Source organism: Neolamprologus brichardi, chromosome 9 (assembly GCF_056152115.1).
Source record: "Neolamprologus brichardi isolate AB-2024 chromosome 9, ASM5615211v1, whole genome shotgun sequence".
In the NCBI taxonomy this organism is placed as follows: domain Eukaryota; kingdom Metazoa; phylum Chordata; class Actinopteri; order Cichliformes; family Cichlidae; genus Neolamprologus; species Neolamprologus brichardi.
In genome coordinates, this window is record NC_142112.1 from 6,309,903 (window position 1) to 6,337,539 (window position 27,637).

The 27,637-nt window shown below is 37.7% G+C and overlaps 1 protein-coding gene across 2 annotated transcripts; it reads left to right on the plus strand.

Annotated features, from left to right (window-relative positions):
- Nucleotides 1-4,080: 4,080 nt before the first annotated feature.
- c1ql3a (complement C1q like 3a) lies at nucleotides 4,081-21,524 on the plus strand. Of its 2 annotated transcripts, XM_087845563.1 has the most exons (3): nucleotides 4,153-4,334; nucleotides 4,377-4,777; nucleotides 21,245-21,524. In XM_087845563.1, the coding sequence occupies exons 1-3, from the start codon at nucleotides 4,187-4,189 to the stop codon at nucleotides 21,422-21,424; spliced, it is 729 nt and encodes a 242-aa protein (XP_087701689.1). In that variant the 5' UTR covers nucleotides 4,153-4,186; the 3' UTR covers nucleotides 21,425-21,524. The 2 variants fall into 2 exon arrangements, with proteins under 2 accessions (XP_006800924.1, XP_087701689.1); XM_006800861.3 differs by having other exon boundaries at nucleotides 4,081-4,777.
- Nucleotides 21,525-27,637: the final 6,113 nt, after the last annotated feature.

The following is a 27,637-nucleotide window of genomic DNA, read 5'->3' on the forward strand; positions in this document are numbered from 1 at the left end:
ATTGGTCTGCCAGGAACTCCTCCTGCAGGAGGATGGGCCCATGTCCCCTTTTTGGGCTGTGCCGGGCCGGGCCCCATGGACAAAGGCCTGGCCACCAGACGCTTGCCCTTGAGCTCGGGCCTAGCTCCAGGGCGGGGCATACTTGGCAACCCCCGGAAAGCATAGCCCCTAGGATCCCTGGGACACACAAACCCCTCCACCACGTTAAGGTAGCGATTCACAGAGGAGGTAAACCATGAAAGTTCCTTTTTATAATTGCCATGGAAGCAGAAATTAGCTTGACGCAGAAGTGAAAACACACATTAAATCTGCTAAATATCTGCTATAAATGACAAATGAAATGGTTTAAACTCCTTGAATTTAAATGTCTAAACGTAATAAAATAGAAATGAAAAAATATTAGATTATAATAAAATAAAATATATTATATAAAATATAATAAAATATTATAATAAACAATAATTATAATAAACATTAAATTAAAAATTAAAGTTTTATTTGTTCATTTTTTCAATTATATAGAGACACTTTCCAATAATCATGTGCCTGGTGTCTATGTAGATGATTTACATATATCTGACTGATGAGTTTCTGTGAAGAGTATATAAGGGGGAAACAGGAAAGAGACAAGACTGAAAATGCCCATCCAGTGATTGTCTGTTGCCTTCACAAGTTACTTTCAAAAAATCTAGAAAAGTGGAATTTTGGAAGCCTAATAAAGCCAGAGAAGAGAAGCTAGTTTGATTTTAATGGCAAAATACCATCATTACCTCTATGTCACATGATCCACATGACAGTTGATTGAGTTCAAGATATACATTTGGGTGTGAATAGCAGAAACATGTGTGAAGAGGCACTTCTGAGTTGCTGCTGCAAATATCTATAGATCTCTTGGCTGCACAGTTCTGTAATCAAGGGGAAGTTGAAAAGCTCAGTGGGCAAGACTGTTCAGAAGGAGGAACTGAGCAACAGAATCATTGGGAAAGGCAGTCCAGAAGTGAGAAAGAATTGAGAGGTGTGAGAAATGGCTAAAATTATGTGGAAGCAGAATTTACAGGAGGCAGGGCAGACTGGCAAGGCAGTTCTGTAGGATTCACAAGCTGGCCTACAGACACTCAAAGCAACAGGCACAAATGGTGCAAATGATGGAAAACATCATTAGATTGTTTAATCATTTTACAATCAGTCCAGTTTCACTATTGATTTTTAAATGCCATTGAACATATTTATTTAATCTAACATTGCACTGCAGCAGATAACATACTGTGGTGTGAAAAAGTATTTGCCCCCATCCTGATTTCTTATTTTTTGTATGTTTGTCACACCTTAAATGTTTTAAATCATCAAATAAATGTAAATATTAGACAATGACAGTGTTGGGAAGGTTACTTTTAAAATGTATTCCATTACAGATTATAGAATACATGCCCCAAAATGTATTCTGTAACGTATTCCGTTACGTTACTCAATGAGAGTAACGTATTCTGAATACTTTGGATTACTTAACATATTATCATGCATTTTACAACTACGTGAATGTACTATTACTGTGATTTATTACTATTACTGAATTTCCGCGGCTCTGAACCGTAGTAAAGGGACCTCTGACTAATATGGGTTCCTTGTCGGGCTCCTAGCCGAAAAATAGCTTTACTTTTTTGTTCTGGGTCAACTCTGCTTACGAGAGACAGAGAGAGGCGTTGAAAGGCTGCTCCAACGGAACTTATTGTTTCGGAGGAAAACACGAACAAAGCCTACAGTCGAGTCTTAATAGCTTACTTACAACTGGGCTCGTCAGGCTCTCTTCTTGGCTGCAGTGGTTATTATTATATTTACATGCTTCCAGCTCCCGTTTTTGCTCGATGACAACTCGTACTTTTCGACTCTCCTTTTTCTCCCACCTCGCGCTCACAGATACATAATGAGTATGGCAGTCCATTCTCCCTGCAGCACGGACTACACTGCCCATGAAGCTACATTCTGCATTCTGCCTATTAGCTTAGCACAACAACAACAACAAAAGTGCTCTCTCACCCAGGAAACACGCAGAGAGAGAGCGTCACCCTGTAACCATGGCAACCGTAACCGTGCCGCCTGGAACAACAGAACGTAGCTGTCAAACAAAACCCAAACAGTCCTGACCCGCCACAATATGAAACAGGGAAGTACCGCCGTGTAATCCATTTATTTCAACAAAGTAACTGTATTCTAAATACCACCTTTTTAAACGGTAACTGTAACGGAATACAGTTACTCATATTTTGTATTTTAAATACGTAACGGCGGTACATGTATTCCGTTACTCCCCAACACTGGACAACGATAACACAGGTGAACACAAAGCGCAGTTTCTTTAATGAAGGTGTTCATTACCTGGAGTGAACTCTGGACAGGTTGCCAGTCTGACGCAGTTAGAATCGCCATCTACCCAGAGGTAACTGGAGAGAGCATGATTTGAACCCAGGATCTCCTTGTGCTGTACCACTATGTTGGCTATATACTACAAACCATGTTTTGCATTTTAGACTTTGATTGGAATGCTCACCAAGGCTAGTGCTTATTTACTCCAAATTTTGACCCTCGCGTCTAAATGTGGGACCAGCTTAATTAATGTGGTTTGTTGAGCCTGTTCAAATTGAAGTTCAGTGTTCTTAGATGACCTAGTGTGGACTTTCATGACTCATCTGCTTAAAGGTTTGATGTGTTATGCATTCACAGATGCTTTTCTACATACCTTGGTTGTAACAAGTCGTTATTTCAGTAACTTTTGCCTTCCTATCAGCTTGATGCAGTCTCCTCTGACCTCTTGCACCAACAAGGCATTTTCGCTCAGACTGCAGCCTGCTGGATATTTTCTCTTTTTCAGACCATTTTCTGTAAACCCTACAGATGACTGTGCGGGAAAATCCCAGTAGATCAACAATTTGTGAAATACTCAGCCCTCTGGCACCAACAGCCATGCCATGTTCAAAGTCACTTAAATCCCCTTTCTTCCTCATTTTGATGCTCAGTTTGCACTTCAGCAGGTTGTCTCTAAATGCACTGAGTTGCTGCCATGTGATAGGCTGATTAGGTATTTGTGTTAACAAGCAGGTAAACAGACGTGGCTTGTGAGTATATGTGATACAGTTGATTCTGTACGTGACAACATGAGTGTATAAAAAAAATTTCTACTGAAATTTATGTCTATAAAGTCCCTTCATGATTCATACATTGTTATAATAAATGTATCAATGCAATTATCAGTTTTACTTAAGAAGTTAATTTGTTTAAATTGCTTAAATGTTTAAATGATTATAGCTGACTACTAAATATCAAAAACGTAAAAGTATAAAAATATGAAAATGTAAGAAATATTCACATGATATAAATCTGCTGTAAGGTAGGTTAAATAAGTCTACAAAATAACTTATTTTGATTTTAAATCATGAAGAAATGTTTCTGACATTAAGATCTCCCCAAACTTTGATTTATTACATTCTGTTATCCATATGAAGGAATTTATATGAATTTTGTGTTCAGCAGCATTTCTTCTCAAGCTTGTACAGCTGCTGTTTCATTCTCTGGGTTATGGAGAGACTAGATAGGACTAGATAATATTCATGAAATTTTCAGAGCACACTAAACAGAAGGCAAATGACAAATCTCTGGATTACATTTGATCTAGAAAGAAAAAAAATCGGACATTTCTTTTCTTTAAACAACCTTCCCTATTCCTATTGGATAACAGAACATCTCCCCCTCCCTGGCGCTTCTGCGTGGACTCTTGGAGCACCCTGCAGACGCTTTAACTGATCCTGATTCACCTTCAGTTTGAGGTCTGTGGATCAAAAAGGAGCAGACCGCGTATCTCTCTTGGAAAGCGTGTTGGAGATGTTAAATCAAACGGTTTGGGAAATCGCAGACTTCTAAACGGACCAACTTTCTGAGAGACTTGAATAATCAGTGCATCAGCAGGAAAAGTGTGGAGAGGGGAGAGGTGAGGATACAGAGGGGAGGGGGGCTGTACTTTAAAAGTTAATTAACATTAGCAAAAAAGTGTAGCTGTGCTACATTTTTTTTCTTTAAAAGGGTCTGCTACCTAGCCAGCAAAATTTCACCTAAAAGCAGACAACAGGATCGTCCTGCGCTCACGCGGCTGGTCGGCAGGAAGCGGCTGGTGGCGGCGGGGGTCCTGGGGGTCGTTATGGTACTGGTTTTGGTCATTCTCATCCCTGTTCTAGTCAGCTCAGCGGGGACAGCTGCACACTACGAGATGCTCGGTACTTGTAGGATGGTGTGTGACCCATACGGCACCAAATCTCCAACCAGCACTGCCACAGCCGATACCGTGCGCGACAACAGCTTAATGCAGTCTTTACCCACTTTTATCCAAGGTCCGAAAGGAGAACCGGGCCGTCCCGGTAAGGTAGGGCCAAAGGGATTGCCAGGTGAACAGGGACCACCCGGTCCAGCCGGCCCACCTGGTGAAAGAGGTGAACCCGGCAGATCCGGTTTACCGGGACCTCCGGGACCGAGCGGTGCTGCCAGTGCTATTAGCGCGGCCACCTACAGCACCGTACCCAAGATTGCGTTTTACGCAGGGCTGAAAAAACAGCACGAGGGTTACGAAGTACTCAAGTTTGACGACGTGGTGACCAACCTGGGAAACCACTATGACCCGACCACCGGAAAGTTCACGTGTTCCATCCCTGGGATTTATTTCTTCGCTTACCACGTCCTGATGCGCGGAGGGGACGGCACAAGCATGTGGGCTGATCTGTGCAAAAACAATCAGGTAAAACAAACGGCACGTAGAAGCAAAGATTTAAAGCAAACTCTGCAGTTCCACGAGGTTTCCATTGCTAGGTGTGCGTGTCCACAGTATCTGACTTTAATTTAACACGTCACATTTTGTTAGGTACATTTGATACAGCTCTGGACTATCTACAAGTTAGAAGCCAGATATATCCTAATATAAAAACATTTAAAAGTTCTTGACAGCAACTGAACTAATGTAAAAGCCGTTCCTATTGATAGACCTGCAGTATGCAAATAACAGGTGAACAGGCGTGCTGTCAGTCAATCTAACAGAGAAACAGTGGGACTAAACGAAGTGGAGTCTGTGGTTTTTGGTGAAACCGCAAGGCAGTGATGCTTAGACTGAGCAATGCATTTCTATGAGAGGCAAAATACAGTGTTGGCCACCTAATAGGACAGAGGAGAAGATGACACTAAGTAATATTTATGCTAAGTGCAATGGTTAGAGAAACAATAAAGAATTCGACAGGATCTTTGTACATCTTTGAAATGCTTTTTGACTGATTAAATGAGAACAAGAGTGTTTTTTATCATCCAGTAGGTATATTTAAGAGTACAAACAAACCCACACAACTTTACCAGTGTACTTTATAATGATATTTAGACAAGTCTAATATTCAAACTGGCCAGTGAGTTCTATTCCAAACAATAGAGTGCCATGGTATTTGTGCATTTGATTAATTTTATCTGTTTAGGTAGTAAGATATGTAACCGTAGTTTGTTTAAGCTGTAAAACCTCTACATGTTAGCAAAATAAATCACTAAAGAATATACATAATAATAGATTTTGCACTCACTTTCCAACATCTCAAGTAATATGGATTCCAAATCCACGGCCTGAATAAAGGAAATAAGAAAGGAAAATGAAATATACGACAATACCCCAAAGGTACATCACATAAAGGTATTTTATGATACAACAACAATAATAATAAAAGTAAAAAAATAATAATGACGATAACAATAATAATAATTACAGACCGAGTGAACTACAGAAGCCATTTACTGCCTCTGTTTCATCTGGTATGTGTTTGTTCCATCACGGTGTCCTGCTCTCTGTGCGTCTCTGTAGTGATCAGGCTGTCAGCGATAGATCTAATCTGTGGGGCAAACCAGTGTTGCAGCACCGCTCCACCAAGCACATCTCTTCTGCCTGTCAGCCGACTACTGTAATACTGCTGCAAAGCACAAGGAATACAGCAAACATCTTTGGGATTAATGCAGTAGAACTGCACACCATGACAAATCAGATGCTGAAATACATATTTCAATTACGGTTACTGGTATTGGGATTTTTGACCATATATTCACAATGTCATGGAGGAAAATAAGCAAGACCTGCTGAAGTGATTGTTACGATTATTCCTAAAATATTGTCAAAAACAAATATACTTATGAAAAAAATTAAATCAGCCTTATCAAGTAATTTTGTCTCTGGAAGGTACTACAACTCTTTGAGACATATTTTAGATTGAAAAGGAAATTCTGAGGAGACTGTTCAAAAACTCAAACATGATTTATCTTCAAAATGTAAAGTGGCCTTACATCTTACATATAACTATGTGTGTTAATTGTGGACTGCATAGTGTGACTGTCAAGTAAAGGTGAAGCTCTCTCCGGTTCTTGATTTTCTCAGATTCTGCAAAGAAAAATGCGTCCGTCTGTGCCTCTTCCTCCATATGCTGGCTCTATCAGGCTATGAAAAAAATTCTTAGATATCATTTGCTAAATACTGATGAAACCACTCCATATTTTAAGCCAACCTATTAAAAAATGATAGAGTTAAGATTTATCATATCCTAAGTTCTGTGGCATTCTGTGCACTAATCCTGGTCTGAGTTTCAAGTTTGTTTTTTACATTTATGTTTTGAGACAATTTAAGTTCACTGCACATGTGTCATCCCACTAAGTCAGTTAATTTAGAAGAAAAGTAAGTAAGCACAGTTTATTTATATAGCACTTTTCACAGACATATGTCACAAAGTGCTTCACAAGAAAGGTAACAAAACACAATACACAATACAATACAGTCATAAATACATCATAAAAACTCTGGTCTAATTAAACACTTTTTGAAATAAAATTTCTTTAGCTGCTTTTTGAAGGTCTCCACCGAGTCCACCGTAGAAATAGTCCACAGTCTGGGTGCAACAGTATGAGAAGCAGAATTAAACTGTGAGTGCATTTCATTGTTGACTCTGTAAGATTAAATTATTATTTTTAAATTATCTGTTGTTGCCTTTTCTCTCAATATGACTTTTATATGACCGAATAATAAAACAAGCTTTAAAAAAGTAAACTGACACCTAACAGTAACCACAAATAAACAAGATGTTACAGTGATAGTCATAAACCGATTATAAATATTTATGTACTTTTCTTTTCTTTAATTCCACGCTGTTTTATAGTACATTAGGTATTCTATACAATAATAATCAGGCTCATCTTATCTTAAAGACCTCATACGTATCACCCCAAAAGAACCCGCTTTCAGACTGCTGGTTTAATTGTGGTTTATAAGGTATTTAAAAGTAGGATGGGAGGCATCCAGCTTCCAGCTCTCAGACACCTTCTTTATTTTAAAGATTAGGCTTAAAACTTTCCTTTTTGCTAAAGCATATAGTTAGGGCCTGAATCCCCCCTTAGTTACACTGCAATAAGTCTATCCTACTGGGGGCTTCTCGTGAGGTACTGAGTGTTTCCTCTTCGCTGAACTTTATCACTGACTATGTTTTTGTACACCTCTCTGCATTTAATCATAAGTTATTATTAATCTCTGGCTCTCTTCCACAGCATGTCTGTCCTGTCTCCCGTCACCCCCAACTGGTTGTGGCAGATGGCCGCCCCTCCCTGAGCCTGGTTTTGCTGGAGGTTTCTTCCTGTTAAAAGGGAGTTTTTCTTCCCACTGTCACCAAAGTGCTTGCTCAAAGGGAGTCATATGATTGTTGGGTTCTTCTCAGTATGTATTATTGTAGGATCTTTACCTTACAATATAAAGCACCTTGAGGCGACTATTGTGTGATTTGGTACACAAATAAAATTGAATAGAATTATTCTATATTACAGATCTATCCATGTGCTTGGACTGTGTGAGAAAGGTGCAGTACCCAAAAAGAACATTTCGATCCCACAACCTTCTCAGTGCTAACCACTGTACCACCTTCTGAGTTTAGATAGATATTTTAAATGTTCTAAACTTTTTACTTTATATGAACGCTCAAAGGGATTTTTTTTTCTACAAGTAATATTCAGACACACACCTTCAAACAGTTCTGTACTCTATGTATTTAAGGGATTAATTATTATGCGACAGCAGTGAATCCAGTGGGAGCAATTTGGGGCCCTGTGACATGCAGAATAAACTAGCCAGCTGTCCACCAGCTTAGAATACAGGCCCGTTTTGCCATAAGGTGATAAGCAATAACTACTGTAGCATCTTGCTGCCCACACTACTTGTAACGCTGACGTTATGCAATATATATACAAAACCTTTTATTCTTCTCAAATAACACAACCATACTTTACCTATTGTAATGCCGAACAGCCAACAAATACAGTAAACCTGTATGGTTAAGGTAATATCAAAGGAACTAAATCCACTCATTTTATATTCATAACAATAACAATAATGATTAAAGGAAACCACGCTGACTCATAGAAGACAGGATGTCAGCATTGAGTTCATATGTATGTGGAAATAATCTCATCTTCTAGTAGTTTTCTAGACTAACAAATACAAAATAAATAAATAAATAAAAATAAATACTTCTTGCTGGAACTGCACTAGGCCATGCTGCGTTGAAGTTGCATTTTTTTGCTGTTTTCAAGTACATAAAAAATATGTTTCACTGAAGGGTTTTGTGATGCGGTTTCATGCTATCTTAATACTATCTAAATCTGCTCTAACCACAGCCATCTCATAGAGATTAACATTTTAATGGATTCCTCCTTTAGCCACACTCCCTCAGTTTTCAAAGTTATGCAAAACAATAAAAATTCGACGTACACTCTACAACGACTCCACTAGCGTGGCCTTTTGAGCTTCACCATCCCGGTCTTTTGAAACTGTGACATATTTATTCAAATGAGAGATGTGAAGTCAGTAAGTTAATGCTAACAGTAGATAGCTGTGTTATTAAGGTGCATTCATTAATCTCTATGCTATTAATTAAAAATCTAGTCAAAGTTAGTGAAGAACATTTTGCATCTTGTAGTATAACTGCAGGCTAAACAAGCAGAGGTTTGACTAGCTGGTGGACTCTGCATTCATATTGTAATGAGTTGTCACTCACAAAGTTGCCTAAAGCATAATTTAATTGTAGTATTTTAATTTGATTGGAACCATAATTTACAAATTGTACATTATTTTGTATTATTTTGTATTCAACAACAGATACTTCTTAATCAGGAATTTATCCACTTACCTCATTTTCTCTCAGATGCAATCAGAATTTTATTTTGCAATGAGAGGCGCGTTCTTCTGGGTATTCAAATGGACACAGCTTTTAATCTCTGGTGGCTCCATGCATATGTTACATACTGCACACTCCAGTGGGACATGTTTGTTTGTCCAAAAATATATCTAAAAGTAAGAGATAAGACGAAAAAACAAACTGGCATAATATTGGTGACCACAACATATAAAGAGGATGCAAACAATTTGCAGAAAACAACTGTTTTAATATTAACTATTCACAAAACATTTGTGACTATTTGTTATGCTGAACCTCCACCACAGGTGGAAAAGCTTTAAGGAATGATTAAAGCAATATTGTTGGCATACTTGGACAAAATGTTCACTTTTGATCATTACTGTAGAATTTATCTCTAATGTGATTTCAATTCAAAGTAAGAGTCCAGTGAATTCAGCTGAAAAGCTAAGCTCCATGTTTTCAGCAAAAGGAACTTCTAATTGTGCATGTGGAGCCTTGAGAAATATTTAAATGTGACCTGCTCTATTCCGGATGGAAATAGCTGGACTATCTGCAACATAAAATCAGCATGGACTAGACTAACTGTGTATATAAAAATTAGGGCCGTAAAGTTGTGGAATATTATTTTGGAACAATTAAAGTATATGCAGTGCATACAGACTTATATACATTTATTTACTGCTTTTTCTAGTATTACAATGTACACTGCACAGGTAACCCAGCATATTTGTAAAGCAGTAAGAGTGTTTAAGTGTCTAGTCACACATTTAAATATCACTTTATTTGGCAGCACTTTATAATAATGGCACACTATTAAGTATTATTCAGGTATTAGCAAGTGCTTACTTCATTTATATAGCATTACTCCTCAATAGTATGCCATTTATAAATACAGGTATATGAAATCTAACTATGATCATGTAGATGTGATGTAGTAGCAGTGATAGCAGTGGTTAAGAGTAACATATGTCTGTTTTTATAAATGACATACTAGGGAGAAGAAATGATATATATAATTGATTGAGTACTTGCTAATATCTTACTAATGCTTAATAGTGTGACAATAATATATAATGTTATGTTATATAAAGTGTTACCCTTTATTCTACGCCCTTATGTACTTTACTTTTCACTCTATAGCCATACAATATAACAACATCCACCACACACCATGAACGTCTGTTCTGTCATATCCTTCTCTTTTGTGCCATTGCTCACATTTTGGACTAAGAAGACAGGATCTTATATTGCGCTTTTCTACACTGAGGACTCAAAGCGCTTTTATACAACTTGCCTTAGTTGCCCATTGACACAAGCACTTCTTTTTTCTATGCTCTTTCTATGTAAGTGCTTTCTATGTAACATTCACACACATTCTGATGGATTCATTGGAGAGGAACTTGGGTTAGTATCTTACCCAAGGATATTTGGCATGCAGACTGGAGGGATCAAACCAGAGAGGAGCAAATGAGGCTATCTATGTCCACTGTGTATGACCATTGTTGAAGTGAGGTCATGGTTTACAGCACCAGCTGTCAGTCACCAACAATTGAATCCCGAGATCCCTTCCCTGGAATTTCAACTCTCACTTACTAGTAGCCTCAGGTGACCTCAATAGCTCACACAATGGTGGGGTGGGGGTAATGTCTTACAGAATATTAACCTGTTGGCTCAGGTGATGGGAATGACACATCTTTTTTTTCACACATGCCTCATGTGAGGACATGGTCAAGTTGTAGGTTACCAAGTAAATGGTTAACAACCCTCAGGAATACCTCGAATGGGACAGTCCAGACAAGTGGTTTACTACCTGGCGCTCTCCACCAGTTCTTCTATAACCAAAGAAGCCTCATGGAGAGGTGAGAGAGGTAGAAAGTGTTCAAAAAACCTAAAGAAAACCAGCTGCCTCCTTTTCAAGATCTCAGGACTAACATGACCCAGATAACCAAGAACCACACAGACATAGAGAAAAGGAGTTTAACTAGAGTTACTCTCTGTTTTTGCTTCTTTATCAGTAAGTCTTCTTGTACTGTCTTTGTGGATACCTATATGAACAAGAGTAGTCAGTGACGATGGAGTTATGAATGGACAAAATTTATTTTGATTAAAAAATGCAGGCTAAAGGATCAAAATGAGCTTAGACACGAGCTGTGGCACAGGCAAATGTTCTATTATGCCATCTATTACCCACTGACTTAACTGCTTGTCCACAGGACAACACACCGGACAGGAGACTGCCAGACTAAAACAGGAAAAACACACTAAAGGGCAGACTGAATAAATACAGGGAACAGAGGGAAGAAACAGAGAGGACTAGAGAGCTAGGGATGAAGAGAGCAAGAGAGTGAGGGACAGAGAGGGTGAGAGAGCAAGAGACAGAGGCGAGAGAGCGAGGGACAGAGAGGGTGTCAGGCACACATTTCATAACAGTATGTCTTTCAGAAAGTGCTATAATTACTAATCAATTACTTACTGAGAAGACTTTCTCAGGTCTTACTCTTGGTGGTCTGCGGATGGCCTGGATCTCCTAGATCCAGGATCCAGATCCACATAGACTGCGGCTTCCTATCCTCATTTTCAAGTACATTTTGTGACAAAGTCACATACACATATACCACAATTTCTAACCTTTCTTTTTTATTTCAGAAACTCTTAAAAGAACAGTTTTCAAACAGTTAACTAATCCAAGGAGCTTGGAAAGAAAAGCGACTTGACTTATTTAAGTTTCTTGAAAACATTTCACCTCTCATTTCAGAAGCTTCAGTTCTTAGACCAAATCGGGGATTCCCAGATATTTAAGCCCCAGTGGGAGTCGTCCCTTAAGAGGGTTGTTGATCATGTGCCTCATCAGATAAGCCAAGGTGTGAAAAAGCTTCTCGGACAAGAGGTAGTCTTCGAGAAACTTAAATCTTAAATCTTTCAAAGCTCCTTAGATTACAATGACCTGGATGACTGAGAACCTACACAGATAAACAGTTACCGTATTGTTTATCGGATTATAAGGATTATAATAACCGGATTATAAGGTACATTGTTGATAAACCGATCTGTTTTCATACATAAGGCGCACCAGATTATAAGGTGTATTAAGCGAAACAAAACAGTCAGATAAGTCAAACTTTGCTCAACTCATTCTTTTTGCTTCCTCCACTTCTGTACCATTGATTCAGTAATGTTGAATAGAGCTGCTCTATTCCCATGTTCCCATTAATGACTAACCTCGTATTGTGGATGGATTATCTCAGTTGTTCTCCTGACTGAAGTTTGTTCCCTTTAAAGCATCCTGCCATGCGATTGCATTTGTCTCTAACCATCAGGAACCCTCACGTTAACTTCTATCGAGGGGAAAAAAGTTAGCGTTCATCCTCCAGCTTCACTGTGTTTATATTATGCTAACATAGCTATGTTGCTAGCAGTCATGTAGCACATTATTATATACCAGCTAACCCAACTTCAGTAACCCTACAAAAGTCACTGCTGTTTAGTTTTCTGTCTTCATTTATGTCTGAAGTGATAGCAGAGCTGTGCGTTTTAATTTTTTCAGAACTTTCTCAGTCAGAACATGCTATATGATGTTTAGGTGGAAACTAGCACGCTAACTTCCTGCTAACTTCTAACTCTATTAAATGTAATAAATTCTGTTTTCATGGATGCCTGGATGTTAAACTTAATTGTTACATCTGGTAAAGCAGCAACACTGTTCATTTTATTAAAGATGAAAGAATTTAGACAGTTTTTAACTCTCTGTGATGCTGCAGTGTTCGTTTGACTTTGGGACCTGTAGCGGAGTTTGGACCCAGATTACTCCACAAGACTCCTGACTACGGTAGCCGTAATGCTCCAACAATCCATCAAGTGCTGCGGCTTCATAGCTTACTAAAGTATTACTAAAACATTTTTTGACAGATTTTTGAGCGCTGTTTACCACATAAAATCGGTTCGAGGTCGATAAGCACAACCAGAATTTATACATAATACGGATTTTAAGGGGCACTGTCGATTTTTGAGAAAATTAAAGGATTTTAAGTCCGAAAAATACGGTTACTAATTAATTTGTTAGGATCCTGTGTTTTGGACCCAGTGCTTTGTGTTTGTAATTCTTTCACCTTGTCTGTCTGCTCTCTCTGTTTTGTCTCCGTGTCTATCATGCTGTCAGGTTTGCATGTCCTAGTTGCAGTATTGGCATTAATTAATTGTGTTGAGTCTAACTTCCCTTGTCTTGTTATTCTTGATTTGCTCCTGGTATGTTTTCCATGCGTTTCCCCTTTCCCTAATCACCCTCCTGTGTATATGTTGTCCCAGTCTCTCCTTGTCCTTCATACTGTTCAGTTACCTAGTGTTACTCTGCTTTCTGGTCTTTGTGCTCACTAGTTACCTAGAGAGTTTATAGTTTGCATTGCTTGTTTTTTTTGGTTTAATTTTGTGCTTTGCCCTATGTGTGTTTTTCTTTCACAGTCTTCTGTTAAAATGTCTGACTAACATTGGAATCAAAGACACAGCACTCTTTGACGCAATTAATATGAGTTAGTATATCATCAATAATCATAGGGCTGCTCAATTAATCGAATTTTAATCACGATTACGATCTGGGCTTTCAACGATCATTAAAAATGAGTGAGCCGATTATTAGCCCCTCCCTCGTGCTTTACTCTCGCGCTGCTCCGTGTGGCAAATCAAGCGCACCTCTCTGCATTTCGAACAGCCTCACAACAATTAAGAGGACCCGAGGGAAGCTCGGAAAGCTAAGCAGAAGTTATTTGGAGAGGAGAGTGACTGCCGTTGGTTGAAAAGAGAGGTAAAAAAAAAAAAACTTCACTGGTGTGGAAACATTATGGGTTCGCGGAGTCAGACATGGATCAAGTAGACATAGTGTGTAAACTAAGGTGTCTTAGCTGCACCACAGAGCAACACTGCAAAGTTCACTAAACATAGATGTTTACATTTTTCATTAATTTTTTTATATTGCAAACATTTGCACAGTTATCAGTATTTGCACACTATTTTATATTATTTTTTAAGTCATTATTCAATACATTGTTATTGTTAACCCTTTAAATCCCTGTAGAACCGGAACCGCGTAAGCTAGCGCAATAATTTGTTTTGCATATGAAACCGGAGGAGTTGTACTTACATCTTATTCCATCAGCTTGTCCTAGGTCACGGTTTCCTTCCACATATAAATTTGCAAAAAATTGCTTTAAAAGCGCTTGTAGGAACAAAAACATAATATTCCAGAAACAGGCTTTGCCATCTGATCAGCTGTTCATAACACTTCCCACATTGAAAAAGACACGAACTATCGCATGTCCGCCATTTCCTGTCCGAATCCGGAAGTGACGTCATTTTCGCGGGAAATGTAGTTTTTTACTTGTAGGCCTATACTTAAAAGCCTATACTGGTGTTTTTATAAGTCATGTTTGACTCTATACTTTTCTGAATAGTTTCTGGGATGCTTAGAACTCGAATTGCACTGCTTGAAATAGTTTATTTTGATGCACATGCTATTTTCTTTGCAAATTTGCATCATAGGATTGTTTTTTGTTTTCACTGCAGTATATAAAAATTGCTGTATCTCCAAAATAAAACTATGAAGACACTCAAAATAAATTTCCTGTTGGTGTAAACTATTTTTTGCAACTTTTTTGTATTTAAAGTTTAGAGGGATAAGCCTCTAAAATTTCTCCAAGTAGAAATATATGTAAAAAAACAAAAACGATTTTCAATTTTTTTGTAGTTTATTGCACTTTTTTTTGCAATTTATGTAGTTACTATGGACTTAATGCATACATATTATTAAAATATGGGCTATAACAGTTGTATTGATGTATAGCAACTTGAAATGCTCCCAAAAATGGCACTACAGCATGTAAAAAAATAATATAAGCTCTGGCGGACTTGGTTCTATGGTAGGTCTTAAAGGGTTAAATAAATATCGTCAAATAATCGAGATCTCAATTTCAGTGAAAATAATCGTGATTATCATTTTTGCCATAATCGAGCAGCCCTAAATAATCATCTTGTTTTATATGTTCTGTATGTTTTATATTTTTATTTTTCTCATCTTTTAATTAGAGATTAGAGATGGCACGATACCACTTTTTTATGTCCGATACGATACCGATATCATAAATTTGTGGTGTTTTTTTAATATCTTGCTGCATTTTATATAAGTTCATACTCAAGTTTAAATAAACAACAACACTAAAGCTATTCTGTTATACCTGTATGTAAAAAAGACACTGCACCCAAAATATTTCATAGCAAAACTGATCAATCTAATAAACTTAAACCTACTCCATCCTTCCTATTCTGGTATTTTAAAGAGTAATTAGCAGAAATATTAAGCAACCTAACTAATAGGGTTGCAAACTCCCAGCAAAAAAAATAGGGAACCACCCCCACCCTCCACCTCATGATGCTTAATCGACGTAATCAACTTTAATTTGATGCAGTGTGAAAAAAAATGCACAGAAATAAATTATTTTTCAAGAATAATTAAATAGATTCAACATCTTTCTTCAACAGAACTGCAGACTGCACAGATGGTACCTTCCCAAAGGAAAAAGTACTATAGCTTACTAGGGTATATTAGACTTAATAGTTACTATATACAGTAATGGACTTCTATACATTTTACATCAGATTAAAACTTTGGGTGTAAGATTCAGATAATTACTTATTAAAAGCTCGACATTTTAAATGAGAATAAGAAAGAAAAGTATGTCTTTGTGCCCCCTTTTCCCTGTTCATGCCCTATCGGCCCCCCTGGCTAAACTTTGCTAGATCCGCCCCTGGACAGTTACCAGCCGTCAGCTGCATAGAAAACGATCCTGGTGTAGAAAGTAATATTAAATAAATTCTAACAACAGCTTATCAAGCTTAATAGTGCTGCTGTTGTTCAGCCGCTGGTTTCCTCTTTCTGGCACGAAGTGGGGCAAAAACAAACAAGAGAGATGGACTCGCGACAGAAAAGCCGATCAGCTGATCATTAATCAGTTTCACGATTGAAGTAGCAGCAAGAAGAGCCACTGGCTCCATATATTGGTTGTTAAGCTTAACGTGGGAATGCTTTACAAACATTCAGAGATGATGAGTTACGCCGTGTCGCAAGTTTTGTGAGGTGCTTTTTTGATATTTAATGGATCGGATTACATTTTTTATTTATCTCCAATATCCGATCCAGTAATTTACGTCAGTATCGGACCGATACCGATACGTAATATCGGATCCATCTCTACTTTTAATATTGTTCGTGTTGCTTTGTGTTATAAGGTGATGCTGAGTGTTTTTAAAGCTCCAACAAATAAAATGTATGCTACTTCTACTAATAATAATAATGAACTAAATTTAGCACAAAAGGTAAGGAAATTGGTGTTTGATCAAATATTTCTTTATTGCAACAATGCTTCTTGGCAACAAATCTAGGAAAGCCTTTGTTTTCTGTAAGTAAAATGCATTTCTGGGTTGAGCAAAAGAGTTGAGCATGGGTGGGTTGTACCCATGAAAAACTTGCCAGTTCTTCTTTGCCAATGCCAAACAAACAGCTTGTTCCCCTATTGACTCTCGTTGGGTATCATTTATTAGGCTGAATGACTGAAGTCTGAAGAAACACTGGCAGTATACAATTTCTGAGCTGGGGGTTCAGTTTATGGCTGATTTCAGCTTATGGCTGATTTCAGCTTATGGCTGAAATCAGATTTTTCACTCCTTCTCTTCCTCTCAGAAGATTGGACAAGAAAAAAAAGTAAACCCAGCTCACACGAGACTAAAGACTAACAAAATAAAACAAATAACAAAAACAACACAAAGCATAAGAAGAACTCAGAACCGTGAGGCTGACACCATGCATGTATTACTTCTAGGCTCGATTATTGTAATTCATTAATATCAGACTGCTTAAAATGCTCCCTGAAAAGTCTTCAGTTGAAAAGTTGATCCAGAATCCTGCAGCAAGAGTAACAACTAGGACTAGAACAGGAGCCCATATTTCCCCATAACTCCTGAGTCCCGATCATTGTCTCCCTGTTGAGTTCAGAACTGAATTCAACATCCTTCTCCTTACATACAAATCTTGAATAATAAAAACATGTCAAAGCCTAAAGATCTAACTGGACTCTGTTATCTTAACAGAGCATTTAGCTCCTAGACTGGGGACTTGTGGGTAGCATCAGTGTTATGCAGGGGCCTATGGGGTCCAGGCCCATCCAGTAAATCTACGGATATATTTCAACTAGAAGTTTCACTAATTCATAAAACTTAGTGATGGTAAACTTAAACACCCATATTGATGATAAGTTATTATAGCGCAAGCTCAATTTCATGACTTATTTCATTGCTGCCAACCCTATTTAGAAAAAAATAGAGGAGCCTTCACCTGGTGGACCTAACAGTTTGGGTTTGAGATACAGGACCTCTCTTCTTTTAAGGTTTGACTTGAAACACTTGGGGCTGAGCATAGCCCTGAAAGCATTAACAGCACCTCTTCTAAAGTTATTCACGATATTTTTGGGCAAAATTAAATATCAAACACTGTAAGTATTAGGCTGTCTCTTGCAGAATTCTACTGAAATAATACAATCAATGCGATTTAAATTCTTCAGCATTGTTTGCCAACTTTACCAGAGCTTCTGCTTCTATGGTGTCATAATGGGACCTTTTAAATGTGGCCATCTCTGTCTTGTCTTTTGAATGTTTATCTTTTCTTCACCTTTCCTGCTCTTTTGGTATCAATCTGCTGCAATTTTAATCTTCGCTGCTCTCTCATCCACTTCTCTCTCCTTTCCTGGGTATAAAAACAATACAGTAGTCATGTGCCAATTAATTATATGTGATGTGATGATGAGATATTTAACGACATCTGCCTTCACAGCCACATCGCTGTTGTAGAAAAATAATTTGAGCATTGAAACCCAACTGATTTTCTGAGATTTATTGAAAGAAAGTTAAAACCTTTGCAATGGGATCAATACAGCATGAAGTGTTCCTACCAGCATTGACAAAAAGGCAAAATTGCAACAGCTCCTTTATAACTGTCGTGTCGATACAATCTTTGTCTATTCGCTATTCGACAGTGAGTGAAGTGCTCACTGTCATGTCGGCACCAGCTTGGTAACGAAGTGTGTCATGGCCTTGAGCAAAGCTTAGAGTCTTCATACAAAAGACAATTTGTACAAAATATACATTAGGTAAAATAAATTTTCCATGACAATCACCTCTGTTTTTGTAAATTTATATTTTCCTTTTCACTTTTCAGTATACTGTTTTGGAGTAATTATTCTCCTTCCACTGTTATTGTGACTGCATTTTAATATTTAATATTTAGTGTGTGAATGGGTGGATGACTGAATGTGGTGTAAAGCGCTTTGGGGTCCTTAGGGACTGAGTAAAGCGCTATACAAATGCAGGCCATTTACCATTTAATTTATTTCACACAAACAATTCTATGTATTGTCTTTAAATGTCCACTGGAGTTCATTAATCCACAGTCAGTGTTGGGTTTAAGGCCTTCCAAAGTAATGTGTTACTACATTTTTCAGTTATACAGGGACTAAACCCAGTAATTACATTAAAGGTACAATTATATCATTACCTGCGTTTCAAAGGCTCTTTAGTTACAAGCACACATGGTGGAGAGGAACGGGGGGGGGGGGGGGGGGGGGGGCTCAAACTGACTGTTTTTGTTTTTTTCTTTCTGCCTGGTTGGGCTACAATCAGCTAATGTCAGTTAGAGGAAAATAGCAGAACAGTTTTTGATTGGATATTGTAGTTTTCTTGCATGGAAGGACAAAGGTTGTATTGTGGAATGCAAACTGTGTGTAGGACAATAGGAACTGCATAATACTGCTAACACAACGTGAACTCTTTGGAAGCATGTGCACAGACAGCAAGCTCATGCAAAGGTAGTCAAGAACCCAAATGATGTTAAAGCTGAGTGAATTAGACCCCATTGCAGCAGCCAGACCGTGAACTTGACTTGCAATGATGAGCAGTCAGGCTTGCAGCATTTTGGCCTCAGGGCACCAGTCATTTAAAAGCTAATGCTTCTCTTTTGTTGCTGATTACTTCTTTAACAGACAGAAAATTAGATATATTGTTGTTGTGTATTTAAAGACAAAAATCAGGGTGTGTATGTGGGTGAAAGAGAGAGAGAGAGAGATAGGGGAAAGTGTGTGTATAGGGGGAGGAGGGAGAGGGTGAGACATGGCTCGTGTTATTTTGAGGAAATTAAGAGAAATTACATTTCAGTAGCAAGATGTGCATTTTTTTTTTTTTAATTTCTCTTCTGAATTTTCCTGGTAATGGACTTTTTTGTTCATGATCAGCTTCTGTTAGAAATAAATTCAAATCCTCAATGTAATCTGCATTACGTTTGTGGTGAATTTCACTTGATATCCGTTGAATATTCCTGGAAAATATTATAAACGATTATTTCAATTTATTTTAATTCTAATTGTACTGAACAAAGTGAATTAACCTCCTAAGACCGGAACTCTTCCACGGCATGCATTTTTAGTTTCTCTTTGATATTTGGGCATAGAATTACTTTATATTTTTTTTTACCTAATTTTTTTTTCTAAGAAAAATAAGAGCCACATATGAGGATATTTGTTTAAAATTTCAATAGAACAGTAGCAGTATAATGTCCTCGTAAGTGGATATCAGGGCCTTGTAGAGCAAAATTGAGTAATTTGGTCTAAATAACCCAAAATGTGATGTCCACATATGTGGACGCCAGGTCCAGGAGGTTAAATAAGACTAGACTAAAAAAAATCATCCCTGATAGTTAACATGAAATTCTCATGTCAACTATCAAGCCTGTGTGCTGAGTTTCATCTCAAGCTTCTGCACTTTTCGTCGAGAGAAAAAAAGGACAATTCCGCTCAAACTGAACAAAGTTAATGAAGTATAATAACACCCATATCAAAAATAAAAAATTTATTACAAATCATCCTCGATAGTTAACATGAGATTCTGCCCAGATTCCTCTTCTGACTCTGCTCTACATGTGTGCAGTTTAATCTCAAACCACTGCAAAATCTCCCAGAAAATGCAGACACCAGATTTCAGAAATCCATAAAAGATCATCCCTGATGATTCCTCATTTTATCCAAAATGCCATCCAAAAACCTGTGTTCTCGGTCAGCAGTGGTTTTCCCCTTGGAACCTGTCCTTACCTTAATGGCGACCATACCTTCATACAATTCAGATGTTGTTCTGGGTTCTTTTGTGATCTGGATTAGTTGTCGATATGTTCTTGGAGTAATTTTGGTAGGCTGCCACTCCCGGGAAAGTTAACTACTGTTCCCTGTTTTCTCCATTGTGTATAAGCTATAACATGTCATCAGTCAGATTTGGATTTCTGTTTTGATTTTAAAACCATCAGTTGAAAACAAGATCTAAAAAGTGCAGACCTTACAGTTACTAACTGTAAGGCCTGCGCTTTTTTCAGTTAGGGTTAGTGGTCGTGATTATACCACAGAATTGGGGAAAAAATTTCATAGGAGAGGTTCTACTGATCTTTTTGATGAGCAGAGCCTGTTTCAGTTTAAGTGTTGTTTTCAATAAATTGCATGCTCAAAAAATGTTTTGTCTCACTCCCATTTCTTCTTCTTCCATGTCGAAGCTCTACTTGGAAGCTTGTTAAGATCCAACCATGCAAAATATGATTTTTTTTTGGCCATTTTTCAAGTGGTCTTAAACTTTTGATCATAATTGTATTTACTGGTCTAACTGCTAACTGTTAGAGCAAAGTGGATATCTAATGAGGTGTTGTGGGTCCAGGTAAGATCGGCAGGGATGTCGGTGCCCAGAAATCTGAAGGTGTAGACAGATTTCACAGATTTCCTCTTAATGCAAATCATTACATTTTGAAATAAAACTTGATTAAAATCAGGGGTAGACAAATAGTAGTAAGTGTCTATGAAATATAATGTAAGTCATTTTATTGTCCTCATGATGAAACACAACTCTGTCTGTTTGTGTGTGTATCTGCATTTCACGTATCTCTGTAGGTACGTGCCAGTGCCATAGCCCAGGATGCAGACCAGAACTACGACTATGCCAGTAACAGTGCTGTTCTGCATCTAGAGCCAGGAGATGAGGTCTACATTAAACTAGATGGAGGAAAAGCTCACGGAGGCAACAACAACAAGTACAGCACATTCTCTGGATTCATTATCTACGCTGATTAAACTGTAATTACTACATTTTTGCTTTCAATTATTGGCCTTCTGGCTCAGCGCTTCCACAAATCATCTTCAAATGTAATTTTTTTAAAACGTTTGTGGAGAAACCAAGAGAAAGCTGCATAATGTATTTCCTATGTTTTGCTATTCTCATGACACTTGTTGAAAGTATCTCTCGACAGGAAAATTAATTGTTTAACTTTTTTTGTAAACATTTCCTGTCTGTATACTATCATGTCATAATTAACACTGACTTGTTCCAATAGTAGAACTTGTGGGGTAATGGTGGTTAGCTCGGGGGTGGAGGGCGTTTCAGGGGTTGGAGGTTTGAAGACAATTCTGTCATGAATCTGACATCATCACAGGCCGCATGTCAACAAATCCAGCAAACATTTAAATCAACAAAGTAAATGTGGAAAAGAGGAAATCAAATATAAACATGACATTAAGAAAGTTGTTTGTGAAAACAACAACTAAGGCCAGTTAAGTCTGCTGATGCAAGATGTTTTGATTTGATTGTTAGTTTTTTGGTTTTACAAGTTGGAACCATTTAATTGTTTATATCTAAAAAAATAAAAGCAATTTAATGGAAAAATGAAATGGTATATACAGCACAATCTGAACAAATATGAATGCAAATGTTTTTGCTCCATATACAGAAGAATAGTAGTTTGTGTTTCACTCCTAGTCACCTTAAAACTCATGTTTGTCATGTTATTTCCCATTTTTGGACCCAATACAATGCAACACTCAGTTAAATATATACTACCTGATATACCTGGCGATGTTTTAGAGCATTATATTTGGAGTTGGAGGGAATGTTGATGTATAAATGTAGGATTGCATTTACTGGAAGACTTTTGACTCAAAACTTCATGTCATGTCCCAGTCTCTCCAGTCTAATGAGGAGGTCAGTTTGATCTGCATCTAGCATAGATCAGTTCTGTCCTTACAGTCTATACACAAGCTAAAAGCCAGTGGAAATTATTTTTTTGTTTTTTGTAATTTTAACAGCAGTTTGTATGGCTGCTATTGCTTGTCTGGTGTAGGTGCAGTGACTATGCACAAACTCCGAAAGGTTTTGCAATTTCTGAACAGTTTTGACAGTGTACAACTGATTGGTCTACAAATGAAGATGACCGAGACAGCGCAGGCAAATGTTCACAATTATATGTTTATGCATTTTGTCTTTTTCAAAGAGATGCTGGTACTGATTAGTCAAATAACAGATGGTAAAATGTCATACATGATCTCGATACAACATATTTCACTTTAAAAATTATGTAGACTACAACATATTTTAATGGGTTGTTGGCTGACATATGGACTTGTGTTTGTACCAGCAGAAATAATTGCTTGACAACCGTAATCTTATCAAAGAATTGTATTAAAACTGGCGATATTAGAGGTTCTTTACATTGAATAAAGTTTAAATTAAAGGTGTAATTATGACTGAGTCCCTTGAATATGTATAAAATCTTTTTGTAAATTGCTTTACTATCCTTTCACACTACATTACTGGCATGATAGCCTTAATGAAATTATGGAGTAGACCTTCTCACCAAGACCTTCTCACGTAATTCACACAGAAAGTTCTCTGCATATGCTTAAGGGGACCTAGAATAATTGTTATTCTGTGTATCAATTTCTTTTTCTTTTTTGGTTTGGCTTTTTTTTGCACCAAGGTTGTTGTTTTTTTAAACACAGTGAAAGTAAATTTAAAAAAAAATCACAAACTGCAGGTTTGCAGGTAAATGTATGCTGGCATACTTGACCCATCAATGTTCAGCCTGCAAGCAGGGAGTTTTCGGGAGGTTGCGAATCTCCCTGGAACTTCCTCTTTTGGCTTTAGAGGAAACGTAGGGTGCCCTGGTAGCCATGTTTGCTAAGTCTTAGTCAGTCAGTTCTCATTCCCAAGGGCATCAGGCAGCTGTGATACAACTGCACCTGTGAAGGACCCTGTTGCATTACATTTCAATAAAGAGAGAATTTGGAAGAAAAGATTAAACATGAAAAACTGTGACTGGTCAATCAAGAGTCTAATTTTTTTTTTATGAACTGCCCTGAGATGAGGTGGAACTGGAAAGGAAGAAGATGCATGGTACATTATCTAAACGGCAGCATAAACAGATCAAAATGAAATTCAGAAGCAGTGAATAAGGAGTTGCTAAAGACAAACAAACGTGTAATTTGGAGATGTCGGCAATCGAACAAAACAGTATCTGACACCCTGGAATAGAAATGCTTCGGTGCTTGTTGTATCATAGCCTCACTAAAGCTGCATCTTTCTCAATCAAATTAAGATTTTCTGGTCTACCAACTAATATCATAGCCATAAGTGCTGAACACAACTTATCATGGCCTATTTTCTAACAAAACCTTTGTATTTATATAGCATGTAAACAAGTGTCATACATACCTACAAATATTAATATGGTGTTATCAGCATCAGTGGTATCCAAGTATTTAAAAACTGTCATTTCCTGTGCCTTTGTCCAAGATCACTTTTCTTTCTAGTGCAGTTTTTACAGTCCCTGAAGTTAGTACAAATGTGAGTGCATACTGCTCATATGGTATATTTGAACTGCAATGTGAACTGGAACTACTATGCAGACATAACAAAATGACAACAATACGGTGTCATGCAAGGACTGTCTGAAAATGTTGCTCATACTGGAATCTTCTGTAAATGCTGTATTGATATAATATGTTCTTTGTTTTCTGGAAGAGTGTAGATGAAATGAGATGCTTAGTTAATCCTCTTATTAATTCAATAATTACTTATTGTAAAGTCATAGCCTGACCATTGTATTGGTGTGAAAGGCATATGTGTGGTAGATAAAGTGTGTGCAATATTATGAAAACTTTGCACACTCCTCCTGTCTTACAACAGTCCCCTGTGTAGTATTACTTCAAAAATATCTCAATAAAATGGATAGAAATATCTCAATAAAATGGATAGAAATAACACTGTGTCTGTGTGTGAATTTCAAGGTGTTTGAGATATCACTATTATATGTTTGCCAGTAAGTCAGAGCCCTGTAGACATAAAACATATGTTGCAACATAACTGTCTTTATAGGTCAAATCCTATTCTTCATCAAAAGCCAAGGCCATGCATTTAGTGAGAGTCCCCGGGCTTGGCCACCTATGCTACCCCATGCTGACTTTACCCAGCTTAACAAGGTCCACATCAGCTGTTGAGAGAACACATCTTGAGAACATACTGAATGAAAGTGGGCTACTGGAACAAGGTACACATGGACAAGGACTGACAATATGGAATTGATGGAGCGTTACTTGAACTTCCATTTTCCAACATAATGGAGTGGCTCTACCTGCAGCAAAAAAACCTTCTTAAATAGCAACTGGCAGCCCTTTATACACATCTGCTGATAAGCCACATCCTCCTCATAATCTGCCATGGGTGTTCCCACACTCTACCAACAAGACCATTCACCATTTTATATATTACATTTTATAGTTAAATCTATCTATAACACTTTTTTTTTTTTTTTACATATAAAACAAATAACCCTATAAATCCCAAATGACACCTAGGAAAACCCCAAGCATTTCCCTCATTCAACTCCAAGAACCTTGAAACAGATTCAGACCTGCAGGGACACATTCGCTTGAACACTCTGAGAGGACAGGAAGGAAGGAGAAGGAGAAAAGAGGTGAGTGGCTGCTACACTATAAATCATCATCCACAATTCACAATTGCACAAATACAGTCACACTTATCTAAACCACAACAATCAATCACATTTGCAGCTAATATTATTATTTCCTACAGCATCTGTTCCACCATACACCCGAGTAGCTGCTCAAGTACCCGGAAGAGATAATTACAAATCATTACAATTTTCACTAAATGATTGATAAATATTTGAGTTCAAGGAGGTTGGTTGTCCAATATGATGTTTGTTGGTTAATTTGGATGTCATGGTTGAATAGAAATTACAACAAGATTGAGGCTCTAGAAATGGCCAATCACAGGCTCACAACTCTGGTCACTTGGCTGTAGTGATATATGAGAAAAGTGCAAGATAATAAATGGACTGCTCTTCAAAGGTCCACCCAGGGTGCTCTGCTAAAAGGGAACAATGATACAACAGCAGCCCCACCCAGATCTAAAACTGGGCAATACTAGAAAAAACCTTTGTGAAAAAAAATGCTAGGTGGCTGACTTAAGAGCAGACCACAACTTCCCAGAAGAAGAACCAGTCACACGCGCAGGCAGACATACAGTGAGTCTCTAGAATGAAGAGATGGAGAGCACCAGGACCTGATATGATCCATGCCTACTGTCTGAAGAAGCTTATGGATGCCTGGCAGCACAAATAAGGGTGGTGTTAACAGCAGGTGCTGATCCAGACTGGCTATCACAGGGCAAAACAATTCTGATTATCAAAGATCCCAGTGAGGGTACAACACCATCAAACTACTGGCTGAGTCTCCAAAACATGACATCTCAGACATTGTAGCAACCAAGCCAACACCCTGTCATTAAATGAGAATTTGCTAAAAATGTGAGTTGATTTTACTTGACACCAAAAAAACATGAAAAAATATTTGCAATCTAATAGTTCAAAGTATTTATAACTAGGTTTAAATGGATTTTTCTTGAACATATATCAGAAATAAATTTGTCATTTGAAAATAAAAAACATAAAATAATGAGGGTTGGACCTGTGACAATAAGAGGCGCTGGATGAAGGAGGGCAGCCATCAGTTTCAATCATTTGTGCTGACTGGAAAGTGAAGAGAGAAAAAAAGAATTTTGAACATTTCAGGCAGAAACATAAATCCATTTTTACACAACGTATTGAGATTCAGACTCCAATGACACTGATCTCATTCTTTATGGTCCAGGCAACTTACTATAGCACCTTTTCTAAAGCGCAGCCTGCGGTGAAGGGCGAGGAAGGAGACTGTTGATATCCATGTTCACACCTCTGCTAGTTATCCAGATGGAGGCCTGGGGTCTGACTGACAGCACAGCAGCACAAAAGCCAGCAAACACCAATCACAGGTTTATAGGGAAGAATGGGTTAAGATTAGCCTGTGGGTAAGCTGAAACAATTTCACCTTAAACTTAGTTATTTTCCTTTTTCATTAAGTTGTGTTGTTGCCTGTCAAACCTTTTTCTGGCATCACACATATTGTTAATTTCACATCAAAAGCTGTTTATCTCAGTAATGTTGTATCATGTATTTTGATCAAGTAAAACCAAACTGCACATAGACTCTGTTATATCTTGGTGTACCATATAAAGGAAAAAAAAATCATTAGTTGACCTCGTTGTGTTTAGAGATTTCTGGGCTTTTCACTTTAGTCAGTGGGTTTATTTAAATGCAAAAGATGTGCAATTTTAAAAACTGAGCTAAAAGGAAAAGTTGTAAGAAGAGTTCATAAATAAAGTGAAGTAATTATACCATAATGTATACATAACACGAGTTTAGTGGCAGAACCAGTCAGATCACACACACCTGAGGTTATCACCATTTGGCCAGAGGTGTGCCACTTCCCTTTAATATTTGATCTAAAAAGATTTCAAATGCAGCACCACAACATGCTGTCAATTAGAATAAATAAAATATTCTGCAACAGTAGATTCTATCATGTCAGCCTAAGAAAGCAGTCTGTGTTGATGCCTGATTGTTTCATTCAACTTTTCTGAGGAGGTCTCATCTGTAATGTGTCACCTCAGGGTGGCTGTGCCTCAGGAGAGGACTGTCTACCAGTCAGAAGGTCACCAGATGCTCAGTGGTGCTGTAGCTCCATGTACATGCAAGTACACCAAATACTCAGTTGCTGCAATTAGAGTGCAAGTAATAATATGATGTTAGATAAAAGCCATAGCCATAAGAAAAATCATGTCCTTGTAGGAATATATGTTTAGGTGAATTAGGCTCATAGGAATGTTCAAATAGTATAGGATAGGATCAAAAAAGCATCAGCCATTTACCCTCATTTACCATCATCTTTACAAATCTCTAGACAGAGAAGGAGACAAACAGACTTCTGGACTTTGGGAATTCATACATATGTAAAAAAAAGACTCTGTAAAGCATTTTACAGAAACCTATTTTTGCAGCTTTTAGCGTTAACACTAATCACTTTATGTTACCCCGTGGCTTCCTCATCAGCTGCAATGCCAATGATGTAACAATGTAACTTCCTCACAGATGCCCTGCATATCTAGGCTTTGTA

Coding starts and splice junctions, on each gene's coding strand:
- c1ql3a (XM_006800861.3), top strand. CDS start 4,187: ATGGTACTGGTTTTGGTCATTCTCATCCCTGTTCTAGTCAGCTCAGCG. Junction 4,778..21,244: donor ATCTGTGCAAAAACAATCAG/GTAAAACAAACG, acceptor GTATCTCTGTAG/GTACGTGCCAGTGCCATAGC.